The sequence below is a fragment of the Diplotaxodon limnothrissa genome, linkage group LG9, assembly GCF_057381915.1.
Source record: "Diplotaxodon limnothrissa isolate DT_005_m linkage group LG9, D_limnothrissa_male_GT1.1, whole genome shotgun sequence".
NCBI classification, from domain to species: domain Eukaryota; kingdom Metazoa; phylum Chordata; class Actinopteri; order Cichliformes; family Cichlidae; genus Diplotaxodon; species Diplotaxodon limnothrissa.
Window position 1 is genome coordinate 24,893,468 of NC_140604.1, and position 16,815 is coordinate 24,910,282.

At 42.2% G+C, this 16,815-nt stretch overlaps 2 protein-coding genes and 1 non-coding gene across 3 annotated transcripts; all 3 read left to right on the forward strand.

Moving 5' to 3' along the window:
• Positions 1–784: 784 nt before the first annotated feature.
• Positions 785–7,787, forward strand: LOC146625610 (glycine--tRNA ligase-like). The gene is made up of 17 exons (XM_085362327.1): positions 785–1,044; positions 1,486–1,587; positions 2,324–2,426; positions 2,534–2,675; positions 3,005–3,093; positions 3,698–3,774; positions 3,877–4,022; positions 4,108–4,257; positions 4,355–4,517; positions 4,612–4,776; positions 4,859–4,971; positions 5,075–5,215; positions 5,303–5,388; positions 5,466–5,575; positions 5,863–5,956; positions 6,043–6,233; positions 7,289–7,787. Exons 1-17 carry the CDS (start codon positions 793–795, stop codon positions 7,412–7,414), a joined length of 2,250 nt encoding a protein of 749 aa, XP_085218453.1. The 5' UTR covers positions 785–792; the 3' UTR covers positions 7,415–7,787.
• LOC146625611 (small nucleolar RNA SNORA84) lies at positions 2,791–2,927 on the forward strand. The gene has a single exon (XR_014906523.1). It is a non-coding gene; the product is annotated as a small nucleolar RNA SNORA84 (small nucleolar RNA).
• A 1,844-nt stretch (positions 7,788–9,631) lies between the features above and the next one.
• On the forward strand, positions 9,632–16,742 carry LOC146625612 (glycine--tRNA ligase-like). The gene is made up of 17 exons (XM_085362328.1): positions 9,632–9,676; positions 11,064–11,165; positions 11,311–11,413; positions 11,545–11,686; positions 11,757–11,845; positions 12,450–12,526; positions 12,609–12,754; positions 12,838–12,987; positions 13,062–13,224; positions 13,360–13,524; positions 13,634–13,741; positions 14,534–14,679; positions 14,765–14,850; positions 14,977–15,086; positions 15,171–15,264; positions 16,345–16,535; positions 16,629–16,742. The coding sequence occupies exons 1-17, from the start codon at positions 9,632–9,634 to the stop codon at positions 16,740–16,742; spliced, it is 2,031 nt and encodes a 676-aa protein (XP_085218454.1).
• Positions 16,743–16,815: the final 73 nt, after the last annotated feature.

The window sequence follows — 16,815 nt, forward strand, 5'->3', positions numbered from 1 at the left end:
GTTGGCCATGCTTCTTGTTGTGGTCATCTGTTGTCTTCCGGTATTTTCTCCGCAAGCGACCTTTCCTCGACCAATGAGATAATCTGAATTGTCATACTCGAATTGTCATAAGTGTGCTGTCAGCTCATTGGTCACAAAGCAGGAGAGGGGCTGGGAATTATGTTTTCAAACAAAGTGTTAATTCCATAAACATTTATAGACTACTTTTGATTCTCACTGTATTACGGGACAAAGTGCGTCCCTTATTAGCTCAATACGGGACGTGTACTTTTGTTTCGAAATACGGGACGATTCCGTATTTTAAGGGACGGTTGGCAACCCTAGTAATGTTGTATGGTCTTTAGCTTGGAATAGAAAGTGTCTCGCGGGAACTGTTGTTGTGATTTGGCGCCAAATAAATAAAACTGGAGTGAATTGAATTGAATTTTGTGCACACATATTAATTAGCTAGATCAAAAGGGCAACGGATATAACTGGGTGATGGAACAGTAATCCAGAATATATACTTTAGAATTAAATTGTTATCTTAGCTGACAAAAAATATCGATCTAAACTAATTTTTATTTCAGTTTATTTTATTCATTTTTAAAATTTTATTTATAATGGGTTTTTTTTATTTTATTTATTTATTTATTTATTTTTTACCCCTCAGCATGTGTGACGAATCTGCCGAGAGTGTACAATGGGCACACAGCGTACGTGTGGCGTAGAGAAAGTGCTTCCCGGCGGCGGAAGCAGTGTTTACTTGCTCTCAGAGATTTCATCATTCTCTTTCTCGCATTACTCCGGTCCATGCTTCTTCGCGGCACAGCATCAGCACTGCTGAGGACCACCACTGAGATTTTCCGCTCCTGCCCGGTGTCCACGGTCCGGTTTGTTCGGCAGTCGCTTCGCTACCCGCGTAAAAACCGGCCGTTTTCAACGTCGGTGTGCTTGTGTAAGAAGAAGAAAACAAGCCTGTGGCTGCAGCTGGCGGAAGGACAAACCATGGACGGCAACATTGAAGAGATTCTCGCCCCTTTGAGGCTTGCAGTGAAAGAACAGGTAATTGGGACTTATCGCCTTATCTTTATCGTTATAGATAAAGAGTGTTTGTTCTCAGTGTGATTAAATATATTTTAGTACCGCCCACTCTGTCACATTAGCCTTCTCGCTCGTAAGGCTAGCCGGCTAACACGACCCGGCTGCTCGCTGTCAATGAATCAGTTGCTTTCTAGCTAGCTGCTAAAGTTAACTGTCAGTTATGTCTGCGCTCTCTGCCACGTTTCATTGAGCTGCTGCTGTTGCAGCTGCTTTTGCATACACTTGTGGAAAGGGCGTGGTTATGATTGGAAGCCAAATTTGTACTGCTAATAAAACAAAAAACAAAACAAAAAACCTACACAACACTGATCCTTCAGCATATTTTTTGTAAGCATGCCCATACTCGTGTAGTATGGTTTTGTTGGTTTATCTGTGTCTGAAGCCAGCTCACTCTCTGTTTAGGGGGACCTGGTTCGCCAAATGAAACAGGATGGAGCTCCAGATGTGGATATTACTAAAGCTGTAGCAGAACTAAAGGCGAGGAAGAGGACTCTGGAGGCCAAGGTAAGCAAATCAAGTCCACTTGAGCTCATGGTACTCTGGAGTAGTTAAACTTTAGATATATGATATGCTCTTCAAGTGCTTATACACCCCCAGACAGCCAGACCACTCTGAAAATACGATGCTTTTCATTAAAGCTGAGAAGTGTATCATCAGTCCACCTGGCTGGGATGCTGTGAAAACTATATCAAAATGACAAAGAATGATCAAATCTGGGTTTTTGAGATCACTCTGAGTATTTTTAAGCTTTTTTTCACAATCTCCTGTATAAGACGATCAGATACTGAGCTATAAAAGATCTTAACATGCCTCACAAAATGATACCTGAGTCAGACCTGACGGGTAAACGAAAGCAAGTAAGAGGGTCCTGGAAGCAAAGCTATTATTATGGTTTTGTATTTTCTAATTATTTTTTTATTTTATTTTGACTTTTTGTTTTTAATTCAGTTTAGTGTCAGTTTGTTTCCAGAGTAGATTTGTGATTCAGTGTCGTTATTGTTTGGAAGTGTTTAATGTATTTTAGTGTAATATGTGGATGGCGTATGTCAGTGCCAAAATTGAGGAAAATCATCACAGATTTGACAATAATAACACACAACCCTCTGAAAGCATTTTCATCTAGTTTTAGTTAACTCTAATATCCATGCCAGGAAGGCTCTGTGTTTTAAGGCCAAGAACAGACTTTAATGCTCAGATGTTGTTGTGATTTTAATCTTGGCACTTTGTATAAAAATTGCAGGAGTTGGCACTGCAACCCAAAGATGACATCGTCGACAGAACCAAGATGGAGGATACCCTCAAGAGGCGATTCTTTTACGACCAGGCCTTCGCTATCTATGGAGGTAAGACCTGGATAGCCAGCAGTGGAAATTAAGCTTTCGGTTAGTGCTTAAGCCAGCGTATGATGGCGTCTTTAAGCGTTCTGTTACCATGCAGTAATGCTCCTCAGGTGTGAGCGGCCTGTATGACTTCGGCCCTGTGGGCTGCGCCCTGAAGAACAACATCCTGCAGGCGTGGAGGCAGCACTTCATCCAGGAGGAGCAGATACTGGAGATCGACTGCACCATGCTGACCCCCGAGTCCGTCCTCAAGTAGGTGCACTGAACCTGTTGTAGTCGTGGTCTCAACATTTGTATTAGGCTTTAATAGGCTGTTTATTTATATTTAATAAAGGGTCATTCAGAAACTGCTAAAAAAAAAAAAGGCGCCTAGTGGTTCCTAGAGTCAGCTCCAAAGTGCTGAACTGTGGGTTTTTGTTAACGGGCGCACATTGATTTCTGCGATTTTATGCATGGAAGCTGCCACTAATAGCAGCTTTCCATAGCCCGGTTGCAGATACACTGTTGAATGTACGAGTTTCTTTGGGATGCATTTTAAATCCTTGGCATTAATACACTTATTACGTTATTTCTTCCACCAGGACTTCAGGACATGTGGACAAATTTGCAGACTACATGGTGAAAGATGTCAAGAATGGCGAATGCTTCAGGGCTGACCACCTCCTCAAAGGTGAGCATGGTTTGCTTCTAGTTTTCCAGCACCGTGTAAACTAAAGGTGGATCTGTATTATTAATGGGACTCTGCAGACAGGAGGGGCAACTGCTGCTCGTCACCTATTCTGAGTATTGCTGTTGTGCCTGAGGGGGGGATGGAAGTGGCTGGACCAGCAGAAATCACGCAGGGCTTACAAAGTAATACAGCCGCTAGAATCCGAGACACTGGAACTGTACCAAGAGCTTGTGATGGACTGAGGACGTGTCCCAAAAGGCTTTTTATTTTCCCAGATAACACAAAAGTGTGTAATATTTATTAACATATATAGGACATATAAGGCCTCCTCTGGGTCTGTGGGGTGTGATTGGTTCAGGGGTTGTTGGGTGCCTTAGCCCCGCGGTCTCCTACCAGGTGGAATTAGACTTCACTTGTTGTGCTTCTTTTAATGCACAGTGTTAGCTGAGCACACACGCATTCACTCATACTTTTTATAATGACTATATTTACGTTGAGCACTGTTGTAGGACTCGCTGTAGGCGCTGGGGGCAGGCTGGGATGTTGGTGGGAAGTCACAAAAAACAACAAAAACACCACTGTCTGGTTTTTCTGTGTGTTACAGCCCACCTTCAGAAGCTGATGTCTGATAAGAAGTGCACAGCAGAGAAGAAGGCTGAGATGGAGAGCGTCATCACCCAGGTCTGTGTTAATTGAGACAAAATGAGTCATGTTGAAAAACCTTTGTTTCTGACGTGGCTGTAAATCACTGATTTTGCATTTTTTGGGCTTACCGGTTTCCAGTTGGACAACTACACCCAAGAAGAGCTGTCTGACCTTTTCGTAAAATACAGCGTCAAGTCCCCTACCACAGGAAACGAGCTCACACCTCCCATCTCCTTCAACCTGATGTTTCAGACGTCCATTGGACCAGGGGGGAATATGGCAGGGTAAAATGACTCCTCAGCACTGTGCAGAAACGTTTCCTCACATTTGTGTCATTAATTTAGATTTTTAATCAATCTGCATTTGCAGCTATCTGAGGCCTGAAACAGCTCAGGGAATATTCCTCAACTTCAAGCGTCTTTTGGAATTCAACCAGGGAAAACTGCCATTCGCTGCTGCTCAGATAGGAAACTCCTTCAGGAACGAAATCTCTCCTCGCTCTGGACTCATTCGTGTCAGGTGAGGAGGGGGTGTGTCCTCTGGTTCAAATAATATTTTGTTTTTAAGCTGAGAGAGAAAACGGGAATGTGACTGTGTGATATATATTTTTGTGCAGAGAGTTCACCATGGCTGAGATTGAGCACTTTGTGGACCCGAATGAAAAGGATCATCCCAAATTCCCCAACGTAGCTGACCTAGACATCATGTTATACTCCTCCAAGGCTCAGACCAGCGGCCAGTCTGCACAGATCATGAAGCTGGGAGACGCTGTAGAGCAGGTGGCCATAACACTGGAACACCAATGATGATGTCAAATCCAAAATAGTCAGTTTAAGATGAAAAGCAACAAAAAATGTATCTTGTCTCACTTAGGGAGTGATCAACAACTCCGTCCTGGGATATTTCATCGGGAGGATCTACCTCTACCTTACTAAAGTTGGTATTGCCAAAGACAAGCTGCGTTTCCGACAGCACATGGACAACGAGATGGCTCACTACGCCTGTGACTGCTGGGATGCCGAAGCCAAAACCTCCTACGTACGTCCCACTGCAGCGTTTCCTCACAGCTTTATCAGCTTCTTTGTATGCTGATGCTCAAAGTAATGTTTGTCCCCTGCAGGGCTGGATCGAGATCGTAGGCTGCGCTGACCGGTCCTGTTACGATCTGCAGTGCCACGCACGGGCCACCAAGGTCCCTCTGGTTGCTGAAAAGCCTCTAAAAGAACCCATATCCTTAAATCAAAGTAGAAACACAACTTCAGAGAAAGTCCCAAAACACGAAAGAGCCTTTTGATGTTAGTGATCGGTGTTTCTCCTTAACTTCTCCACACAAAACTGTAAATGTCGTCCAGTTTGAGCCCAATAAAGGAGCCATTGGGAAGGCCTATAAAAAGGATGCAAAGATAGTCATGGAGTACCTCTCTGTGTGTGACGAGTGCTTCATTACAGACCAGGAAAAGCTGCTCAGTGAGAGTGGGTGAGTGCTGTGGCTAATCATCATACTGATGGTTGTTTCAAGTACATTTTCAGGAAAGAGTTAGTTTTTCAAATTTGTGCTCCTCAGAGAGTTCACCATCGAGACAGAAGGCAAAGCGTTCAAACTCACAAAGGACATGGTCAGCGTGAAGCGATTCCAGAAGACTCTGCACGGTGAGTTTCACTCAAGAGAAACGTGAGGGGAAATGATACCGGAGCAAGCGGTTTTATAATGTCTCTGTCATCCACAGTCGAGGAAGTTGTTCCCAACGTGATCGAGCCCTCGTTTGGCATCGGTAGGATCATGTACACCATCTTTGAGCACACATTCCAGGTCAGAGAAGGCGACGAACAAAGAACGGTAAGTCTGACAACATCGATGTTTCTGCCCTTACAAAATGACACCATGTTCAGTGCTGCTGCACTCATCCTCTTCATCTATTTCTTTATGATTAGATTTTGATCTGGAACATTGAATCCTTGTGATTGATTTATGTGTATTTTACTAACAAGTTAAAGAGTAGCACTTAATTTCATTTGCCTGATTTTGTTATATTGTTGTAGCTCCTTACAGAGTTGAGTATTTTTGCATGCTTTGTTTTATTTTTGCTGGTTTTCTTTAATGATGCGTCTTCATTTTCACTGCAGTACTTTAGCTTCCCTGCTACTGTCGCTCCTTACAAGTGCTCCGTCCTGCCTCTGAGTCAAAACCAAGAGTTCATGCCTTTTGTGAGGGAATTATGTAAGTGATTCCAAAATCAAACATCCTATTTCAGTCAAAGAAGAAAAATGGCACTTTCTCCAACTGCTTTTTTCTTTTCTCCTTAGCGGAGGCGCTGACCAGAAACGGCGTATCTCACAAGGTGGACGACTCTTCAGGATCCATCGGGAGGCGCTACGCCAGGACGGATGAGATCGGAGTGGCGTTTGGAATCACCATTGACTTTGACAGTGTGAACAAAACGCCTCACACAGCCACTCTGAGAGACCGTGACTCTATGAGGCAAATCAGGGCCGAGGTACTGCTTCACTTCACTCCATTTTTACATGTGTTAGGGCTGCGTAGGTAAACTCTAGGGCGGTGCTTTTGTCACAGCACAGAAAAACATAAAAAACTGAGCAACCATGGTAGTGATTTTCATAACCTTTCAGCTCATTCATTCATTTTGTGTGGTTTGGTATGAAAAATGGTCTCCAAAACATAGGCTGTACAGTAGAATTGGTGTTTAATGTATTCCATTTATATAGCGCCTTGCTGTTCATCCATGGGATAGTTGCAGGAAGTTGATTGTAAGTGATGACATCCAACAATGATGGCGACCGATAAAGAGAAAGCTCTCTGTGTGAGTCTGTGACAGCTGTGCAGCAGGATTTTTCATTAACAGTATGGCGTTAAACCTCCCACCTAAACCTTTCTGTTCAGCCACGTATTTTAAAATTTACCGTAAGCTTTTATGTCTGTTACTTTAAAAAAAAAAATCAGATCAAATGATTCTATAAGTGACGACCAAAGAGAAATACATTTAAGGCCCAATGAGTTTCATCCTTTGCTTGTGCTTCACCTCTCCACAATTCATGAAATTCAGCTTGGTGCTGTTTGATTGTCATGTTGAAACAAAAGAAGGGATAAACAAGCAAACAAAAACACTGAAAATGTGCCTCGACAGAAGAATAACAGAGTGGAAAGATGCGAGGACATGCATGGCTGCAACGAGGCTGAGCTTCTTAGTGTGGCAGCAGATGATGTATTTCAGTCTGTTTCACTCACATTTCATGGAACAGAGATTCCTCTTTTACTCATCAGTACAGCTGCATGCATAAACTGTGCAACAACAACAAAATCAATTGTGTTTTTAGGCTTTAAGTCCATTTTCTCTGGTTTACACTTGTGTTGGGCTCAGAGTGATGCCAAGACACGAGCCATACATATCTTTGGACTTGATTGATAATTCTTTCGACAGTAAAATTACCTGCAACATGACTTAACCCTACTCCAAGTGCATTTCACCTCGAGTTCCACACACACCATATAACACCATTAAGTAAAAACGCTCCTCTTTTTCTCTCCTCACAGGTCGGCGAGCTGCCCGTGATCGTTCGGGATTTGGCCAGCGGCACATTGACCTGGGCGGAAGTGGAGAGCAAGTACCCCATCTTCGAAGGACAGGAGACCAGCAAGAAGGACACGAGCGAAGAGTAGAGTTCTCCTGTCTGCCAGCCACTTCATAATAAATCCACAGACTCGTTGCTTATGCACCGCCGCGACGATTGCCGCGACTGGATTGTGACGAGCTGTAGTGGCGCACAGAGCCCTCTTTGTGATCCACACCACTGCAATCACTAAATTGTCATGTATTTATCATATCTTAACAGTTGTGGTAAAGCTTGCACAGGACTGTTGTTTCATTGACGAGCAGCATTTCATCCATGCACGACCATGCCAATACGATGTTAAAAGGGAGAAATGTAATCAGGGTGTTTTCAGTGGAAGGAAGCGTCCACCATTCCAGTTTCAGGCAGATCTGATTGAGATATTTAACAGTTTCAATAAAAAGAGTCGGCACTTACAGGACACGGACAAACAGCTGTGATATTTTCTTCTTGTTTTTGAGCCACTGCTGCTCAGCGATTGCTTTTAATCTCAAAAATGTCTTCTTAAGCTTACGGTAATTCAGGAGTTTTTAAGATGACCTCCAAAACTAAAATCTTAATGCTCGGAAATTAAAACCATGTTTTGAATGTTTGCTTTTTTCCCCTCCAGTGGAAAAAATGTGGACTAAAAATGTCCAACGCATCAGTTTTATTATTTTGAACATAAACGGTGTATCAGAGCCAACATGAATGAAACAAGTAAATCCAGTATGATTTAAAAACAGAATAGTCAGCGAAATTGTTTTTAGCACGTGACAAGTTGATGTGTTTAACGCAGCGTACCGATTCATGTTTCATGTGTATGACAGATATTCTGCTTCCTACCATGATTATATTGTTTTTGTTAAAAGTGGGATTCTTTTATTTTTTTGCCTCATAGCTCAACATCATATCTGAGAATTCAAAGCAAAGCAGCAGCCGGCACAGTGGCGTTGTGATTAGCAGGCCTAACAGTAAGTAGGTCCTGGGTTCAAATTCACTGGTTCCCTGGGATCTTTCTGTATGAGTACTCCGGTTTACTTCCAAAGATGCACTTAAAGTTGATTTTTAACCTATTCTAAATTGTTTGGGCGTACCCTGCCTTCTGCCCTGTGACAACTGGGATATGCTCCAGTGTTCCCTCCACCCCCATGATGCTTGGAGAATTGGAAGAAGATGGGTGGAAAATAAAGGACTGATAGTATTATTTTTCACCATTAGCTGGCACCACTGATTCACTGTTACTTCCACTACTAGCTCATTTTTATTTAATTTTTTTCTATTAAGGGCCTGTTAAATTCTCAAAGGTGGGTAAAGGTAAACAGGTTTTTGCGATCCTACATGCACAATAAGGCACCACTGTTAAGGTGAAGTTACAAAGGCTTTAAAGTGTGGGCTCTTCCTTTATTACTGCATTTATTTACTACATTTATTACTTAGAAAAAGCAAGGCCTAATGCACAAACATCCTAAATGGATATTTGTTTAGCTAGTTAGTCAGATTACTTTGCCTCTTTATTCCAAAAACTAATAATTCTGCCACATGTACAGATCAAGAGTTTGGAGCCTTTTTCACCTCAGTTAACCATGAGACTGTGCCTTCTACCAAAGCTTCTTTCAGCTGCTTCCTCGTTCACAAAGGGGGTCATCACAGTGCACTGACTGTCAGACTTGATCTGACATGTTCACACCAGATGTTACTTTGCTACTAAATAATTGTTAAGGATAAAGCGTCTCAGAGACACAGAGAGTGAGCAGGATGAGATTTCTGACTTCCAGGCATCACTGATGTTCCGTTATACTTGTTTAGGACAAATTTTCCAAAACACTTTCTTGCAGAGTTAAGCACACTGGCTTCAAGTTCACTGTGTACAATAATCAAATAGTTTCACGTTGTGCATTTATGCCCCATGCTATTTATTTATTAAATGTGTCATGTCAAATGAAAACATCTTTTAGTGTTGTAGTCAGAGCTCATACTTGGATGGAGGAACAAAAGAGCCACATCATGTTATTTCTATCCTGGGGCCATTGTTCTGCACAGTGTATGTATTACTAGGCTGTTAATGCTAATGACTAAACAATACTGTTGACAGAAAGTCAGGACCAGTGTGGTTTCGTTTTCAACCTGGAATGGAGAATTAATTTGAGCTTCCTGGATGATGCAACACAACAACCTCGTTGCCAGAGTCGGATTATAAAAGAGAAGAAAACATTTCCCTCTCTGTGTCTCAGACTGAAGGAAGCTTGAAGCAGACTTTAACAAGAGCAACCTGTTGAGTGTCAGCATGGAAGAATTACTGGCTCCTTTTAGGCAGGCTGTGCGGGAACAGGTAGGTTTTTCATCTGAAGATCATGCTCGTTTTCCAGATTTCTTTTCTCAAACAAACAACAGCAGCTCTTCAACATGCGTTATTCTTGTTACTTTTTAATCATAGTTGGTTTCGCTAAATAGATCATGATCATTTCAAGTATCTGCCATTTCTGTTTTCACATGTATCAGAGCATTGCTTAGCCCAGGGGTCTGCAACCTTTAACACCCAAAGAGCCATTTGGACCTGGTTTCCACGCAAAAGAAAACACTGGGAGCCGCAAATACTGTTTGACATCTAAAATGAAGATAACACTGTATATATTGTTTTTTACCTTTGTGCTTTGTGTGAACAACTAAGGTGTGTTTATGAAATCCTTTAAGTGCTAATGAGAAAATTACATTTTATTTATGTAATTAACACATTTTGAACTCTTAAAGAAATATAACAAAAGGAAAGACACCCAGCTGAACGAAAATGATCCATGTAGCAAACAAAAACCGTTGTGAGCCGCCGCCCTTATATCGCCTTTGGGCTTTTGGAGCGTTGACCTGGCTTTTAAAAAATAATTGGAAAAAAAGCACTATGCTGCTAAAAAATGAAAAATAGATATTTGCAATATTCTGCCTAAATATGTATTTTACCTGGTCAATGTGTGTGGCGGGGCGTGGTCTGCATCACCGCTGCAGGGGAGACGGACGCACCTGAGCGGCACCCGCAGTCACGCCTCGCGGTCTGTGCTCTCTATGCTGTTGTGTTGGTGTGTGTTGGTGTGTGAGCTGAAAAGCTACAGCCGGCTGTATGCGTACAGCAACCGTGTGTGAAAAGTGGTCAATAAAGAGATGCTGAAAAGCGTGTTCATACAAACATCGTCGGGTGTTGGCCGTGATGTGTTTACAATGGGACTTCTGCTCCCGAACTTCTGCAAATCAGGGCTGTACGAAGTCACTTTCATCTTTATGCAGGACTGTAAGCTGTCATCTGTGAGGCGTGAGCGGTGTTTCTTTTTAACATAGTTCACGGTGGAGAATAGTTGCTTACATAATGTGGATCCGAAGATCCATAATTGGCCTACCTGGGGTTGAAAGTCTCGATAAATGCACCGCGTTTCCGCGGGTGTGACGCTTATTTTGAGCGATGAAAAAAATAATGGAATATAATTTTATTTTTATATTTCAATATCACAATAATCTTCCAATTTAGAACTACAAGTTAAAAAAAGATCTAACATAAATAAAATATACTTCAGCTAAATACTTCTAATTTATTTTCCCAAACCTCGCGGAGCCGCACTATAAGGACTAAAGAGCCGCAGGTTGCCGACCCCTGGCTCAGCCTTTGTTACTGAAACTGAAAAACCACTTAATTCGAGTGTGGAGAGGAGGTAAAGTGTAGTTCTGTTCTGCAGGGTGACTTGGTCCGTGAGTTAAGGGAGAAAGGTGCTCCGGAGCAGGAGGTGAGCAAAGCTGCTGCAGAGCTGAAATCACGGAAAAAGCCTCTTGAAGCAAAGGTGAGAGTCTCACAGCTCCTGATTGGCCTTTGCACTGATTCTGCTTTCAGTTTGACATGTTTTTCCTCGCGTGCCTCTCTGCTAACTTTTATGACCCCCACTCTGATTAAGAAATAGTGCCTCACACCATCATTTCCCATTACAGGAACTGGCTCTGCAGCCCAAAGAGGACACAGTGGATCGAGTGAAGATGGAAGATACATTGAAGAGGAGGTTCTTCTATGATCAGGCATTTGCCATATATGGAGGTAAGGTAGCAGAAAGGAAGGATAACAGAAGCTGATACAGGAAAAGCTGAAAAACCAAGAAAACACTTGTGGAAATGCTTCATTTTTAAATCAATATTTATTTTATTAAAAAAAAACTACTTGTCCCTCAGGTGTGAGCGGCCTGTACGACTTCGGGCCTGTGGGCTGTGCTCTGAAGAACAACATCCTGCAGGTGTGGAGGCAGCACTTCATCCAGGAGGAGCAGATCCTGGAGATCGACTGCACCATGCTGACCCCCGAGCCCGTCCTCAAGTAGGTAAGCACAAATTCAAGTTTGGCTTCTAATAGATTTGTCCTATAACCAGCTCCCCATTTGTTTCAGGACTTCTGGGCATGTGGATAAATTTGCTGACTACATGGTGAAAGATGCCAAGACAGGCGAATGCTACCGGGCAGATCATCTTCTCAAAGGTGGCTTTAAACTTTCTGACAAGGTGTCAGATTTCATGACATGGACAGAAAATGACAGAAAACTAAAGGAACTATGAGAAATACAGAGTAGCATCATAATCTTGCTGATGTTAGACATATTTTGGTGATATTTATTTCCCTGCAGAGCGAGTTCTGAACAGGTTTTTACCTGCCTTGCTGTTTAGTATCTCCTCTGAGGAATTGATTTCGAGCTGCACAGATAACTGATAAGTTTTTTCTTCCACCTGACATCGGTCAAGCAGCTCAACAGACCTTTTAAAAAAGAAAGAAAATGAGAATAATTATTTAACATTTAAACAGAGTGTGTAATAAATACCTATTTTAACCTTGTACTCTTAGTTAAAGGGATATTTCGAGCGATTTTGCACATGAAGATAGTTTTGTGTTGTCTATGGGTTTATTTGTATGACATTTAACCTTTTTATATTGTACATTTTATATAAAGGACTTATTGACTGGCTGGTTTTCTTAGATCTCATTATTGGCTAAAACCAAACAGACAAACAGCATCAATGAAACAATAATCTAAAAATGTGCGTGTTAATCCTTGCATCTATCTTCTTTTTCGTTTTATTCCTCACAGCTCACTTAAAGAAACTGATGTGTGAGGAGAAGTGCTCAGCGGGGCAGGTGAATGAATTGGAGGATGTCATCACACAGGTGTGTGCCTCGCAAACACACATGCACCGGTGTGTTGGTGAAGAAATAATCCTGTGATGCATTTGTGGTCCCTCTGTTTCAGATGGATAACTACGCTCAGCAGGAGCTGGCCGATCTATTTGTGAAATACAACGTCAAGTCTCCTGCCACAGGAAATGACCTCACACCTCCTGTCTCCTTCAACCTCATGTTTCAGACGTCCATCGGGCCTGGAGGGAACATGCCTGGGTACTCATATCTGCACTTGCAACATTCCTTTCAAGGTTTATTATTTTGCTGTGTTGAAATTGTGCATGTTGGTATTTCTGCAGCTACCTGCGACCTGAAACAGCTCAGGGAATGTTCCTCAACTTCAAACGTCTGTTGGAGTTCAACCAGGGAAAGCTTCCCTTTGCTGCTGCTCAGATCGGAAACTCCTTCAGGAATGAAATATCTCCTCGCTCTGGACTCATTCGTGTTAGGTAATGCTTAGAATGAATTATTGCTGCCTTCCAAAAGGGATGTTGGGTGAAATATCAGCATTTCCTGCTTGCAGGGAGTTCACCATGGCTGAGATCGAGCACTTTGTGGACCCAAATGAGAAGGTCCACCCTAAATTCTCCAATGTGGCCGACCTGGAGATCATGCTGTTCTCCTCCCAGGCTCAGACAAGCGGACAGTCAGCACAAATGATGAGGCTGGGAGATGCTGTGGAGCAGGTAGGTGTCGTTTTACTGACATACCTTAGAGCACCAAAACTATAGCATAGATGAAAGATGAATGGTTAGAAGCAAGTTTGGTATTTAATTCAGTATTTGACGCACATCTTTACATTCACTGTCTCTCTGCTGCAGGGAGTCATCAACAACTCTGTGCTGGGCTACTTCATTGGAAGAATCTACCTGTATCTGATCAAAGTGGGACTATCCAAAGACAAAGTGCGCTTCCGTCAGCACATGGAAAACGAGATGGCTCATTACGCATGTGACTGCTGGGATGCTGAGTCCAAAACCTCCTATGTAAATATTTTTTCTTTCCACTAACAGACTTATAAAACCATTTAAAGCATTATAAAGACAGCGTCCAGTTTTATATTTTAGTTGCACCTTTGTGTTTTTTCTTCTTCAGGGTTGGATTGAAATTGTGGGCTGTGCGGATCGCTCCTGTTACGACCTTTCGTGTCACTCCAGAGCTACCAAAGTCCCTCTGGTGGCAGAAAAGATGCTAAAAGAGCCCATATCCTTCTGTGGTCCCAGTCCAACAACCTGACTATAATTACACTAAATGTGTCAGGTCAGACCTATAGCCTATTAATAAAATATTTTAAATATCCAACTTTATTTATTTACAATATAGGTTTTTGCCTTTGAACAATTTTCCTTCGTTTCAATTCAATTTTATTTAAAGAGCACCAATTCACACCAACAGCTTTATATTAAAAGGTAAAGACCCTACAGTTGGTAACCGTGGGAAGGAAAAACTCCCCTTTTATCAGCAGGAAACCTCCAGTAGAACCAGCTCAAGCAGGGGGAGTCATTACTGCGACTGCGTGGGGGTGAGGAGGAGTGTTAGATTTCATGCTAAAATCACTCAGGCTGTGGATACAGGTTTGAAAAATGAAGCCTCTGTCTTCAACCTGCATTCTTTGTATTGGCCAGCAGGGGGCTCATGGTTACAAAAAGAGGCAATATAGTTTGAGAAAAGAACCCTACTACACTTTTATGATCTCAGTAAACACTTTTTTTTATGAGTTTATGATCTGAGTAGCCAGTTTTAAGCCCTGTTTGATATAGATGTAGTGTTTATATTGTAAATTAAAGTCCTATTTAGAGTAAAATAGACCTAAACCATGTATAGGATGTGGAGTGTTTCTCAGCCGGGTCTTCTTTCAAACACACAAGATGGCGATGGCCAAAATGCTTAAGCCAAGGCTTCACCAACCAGTGGCTGATGTCTCAGTGGCTTTATCCATCCTTTCTTCATTGTTATGTTTTTTTTCCCAAGTTTTATGCCTTAATTAGTTCATACAAAACAGTAAATGTCATCCAGTTTGAGCCCAACAAAAGTGCCATTGGAATGGCCTACAAAAAGGATGCCAAGCTGGCTCTGGAGTACCTGGCTGTCTGTGATGATTGCTACATCAGCGATCAGGAAAAGCTTCTCAGTGAAACAGGGTAATTAATGACGTTCATGCTCTTAACAACCATAAAGTTCATTTATGAAGCATTTTGTGACTTGATGTTGTGTTTCTGTCTGTAGGGAGTTCAGCTTTGAGACAGACGGCAAAACCTTCAAACTCACTAAAGACATGGTCAGTGTGAAGAGGTTCCAGAAAACCCTGCATGGTAAGAGGTGACATCAATCCTGTTTTTTAATGCCAGAGTAGGCAAGTTATTGTGGAAGGGTGGCAAAAACAACAACAACAAAAAAAACCAACAACTCTCAAATGTCTCTATTTTACCCTGTCACAGTGGAGGAGATTATTCCCAATGTAATTGAACCCTCTTTTGGGATCGGCAGAATCATGTACTCGATCTACGAGCACTCATTCCACATCCGGGAGGGGGATGAACAGAGGACGGTAAGAATACTCCACAACAAGAAAACAGATCTGAGTAACAGTTACGTGTTTGTTTTGATTTAAGGTGCTTTATTCTGTGGTCAGTATTTCAGCTTTCCTACCATTGTGGCTCCATACAAATGCTCCATCCTGCCTTTGAGCCAGAACCAGAACTTTGTGCCATTCATCCACCAGTTAGGTGAGTATAGTCTTTCCATTTCAGTAGAGTGTTGGCTGTTACAGTTAAATACTCAAATGCTCTTTTCAATAGTATTTGGTGAATACTATTGAATACTAGAGCCAGGATATAGTTAGCTTAGCTTGGTTTAGCTTTAGTCTGACATTGTCTGCAGCCTGGCCAAATTAAATAGAGGATTTTCTTATTTCCCTTAGTTGATCACTGGGAACAGAGATACACCCCATCATGAATCATGGGGTGTATCTCTGTTCCCAGTGCTTTCTCCAGTAACTAGTTTAACTAATTGTTTTCTGTTTGGTTCTCATGCATTGTTTATGCACAGATCTCTGAATGTCCTGCCACACCAGTTCAATCAGGTTGAGGTGTGGACTTTGACTGGTCCATTGCAACACCTTTATTCTTTACCTTTTGAGCCATTCTGTTATAGATTTGCTGCTGGTTTGGGATCATCGTCCAGTTTCAGCAGAGCTTTAGTTGTCAGACAGATGTCCTCATATTTGATTTTCAGTGACTGCAAGGTGTCCGAGTTCGTTAGCTAAAAACAAGCCAAAATCATCACCCCTCTACCACCGTGCATGACAGTTGCTATGAGGTGCACACGCTGACATGCTGTGTTTTGTTTTCACCAAACATAGCATATGTTTGTCCTGGCAAACCTTCCAAACTAGTCATACTTGTTTAGTCTGTATTGTTATGAAGTTTAACATTTAACATGCTAAGGCTTGCAGAGTCTCAGCTATAGCTCCAGCGGCATTTGCAATTCCTGTGCATGTTGCACGGTCTGACCTTGGGCTGAATTTGCTGGGAATTGTGTTATTACACACCTGAGTGCTCCAGACCAACAAACTGCCAAAGCATCTGCTTTTACATTCTCTTTTTCAGATTACTGAGTGACTTTGCCAGGGTTATAAGTCATGGTAGGGCTTGGAATACTGAGTATACATGTAGTATTACTTAGCAAGTTTTAGAGGTTGGCAATAGTCTCTTCCTATTTATAGTCTTAATGTTACACCCAGCTAATAGCTATATATTCATACTTAAGCAAATGTAATGGTTTTGTCATCATCTTCCTCCTTGTAGCTGAGGCTATGACCAGAAACGGTGTGTCTTACAAAGTAGACGACTCTTCAGGGTCCATCGGGAGGCGCTACGCGCGGTCAGATGAGATCGGAGTGGCTTTTGGAATCACCATCGACTTTGACACAGTGAACAAGACGCCTCACACGGCCACTCTGAGAGACCGTGACTCGATGAGGCAAATCAGGGCCGAGGTAAACCAGTTAACTGTTTTGATTTTTGAAAGTGCCATATCTGTTTTTTTTTCATTGGTTTTTTGGATACTAATTTACTAAAATATATCACAGATCACAGAGTTGCCAGACATTATACAACATCTGGCTAGTGACACCTTGAAGTGGGCTGAAGTGGAGAACAAGTACCCCATCTTTGAAGGACAGGAGTCCAGCAAGAAGGAGTAACCATCCATCCACCCATTCATTTCACGAAGTGGGACACACTCTGTACAGGTCCCCAAAACCTATCTCCAATTGG

Bases quoted from the DNA above. Each gene is read 5' to 3' on its own strand.
- LOC146625610 (XM_085362327.1), top strand. From the start codon at position 793: ATGCTTCTTCGCGGCACAGCATCAGCACTGCTGAGGACCACCACTGAG. The intron at 3,775-3,876 runs GTCTGTGTTAAT...ACCGGTTTCCAG, and splicing joins TGGAGAGCGTCATCACCCAG to TTGGACAACTACACCCAAGA. The intron at 4,777-4,858 runs GTACGTCCCACT...TGTCCCCTGCAG, and splicing joins CCGAAGCCAAAACCTCCTAC to GGCTGGATCGAGATCGTAGG.
- LOC146625612 (XM_085362328.1), top strand. From the start codon at position 9,632: ATGGAAGAATTACTGGCTCCTTTTAGGCAGGCTGTGCGGGAACAG. The intron at 11,687-11,756 runs GTAGGTAAGCAC...CATTTGTTTCAG, and splicing joins ACCCCCGAGCCCGTCCTCAA to GACTTCTGGGCATGTGGATA. The intron at 16,536-16,628 runs GTAAACCAGTTA...AATATATCACAG, and splicing joins TGAGGCAAATCAGGGCCGAG to ATCACAGAGTTGCCAGACAT.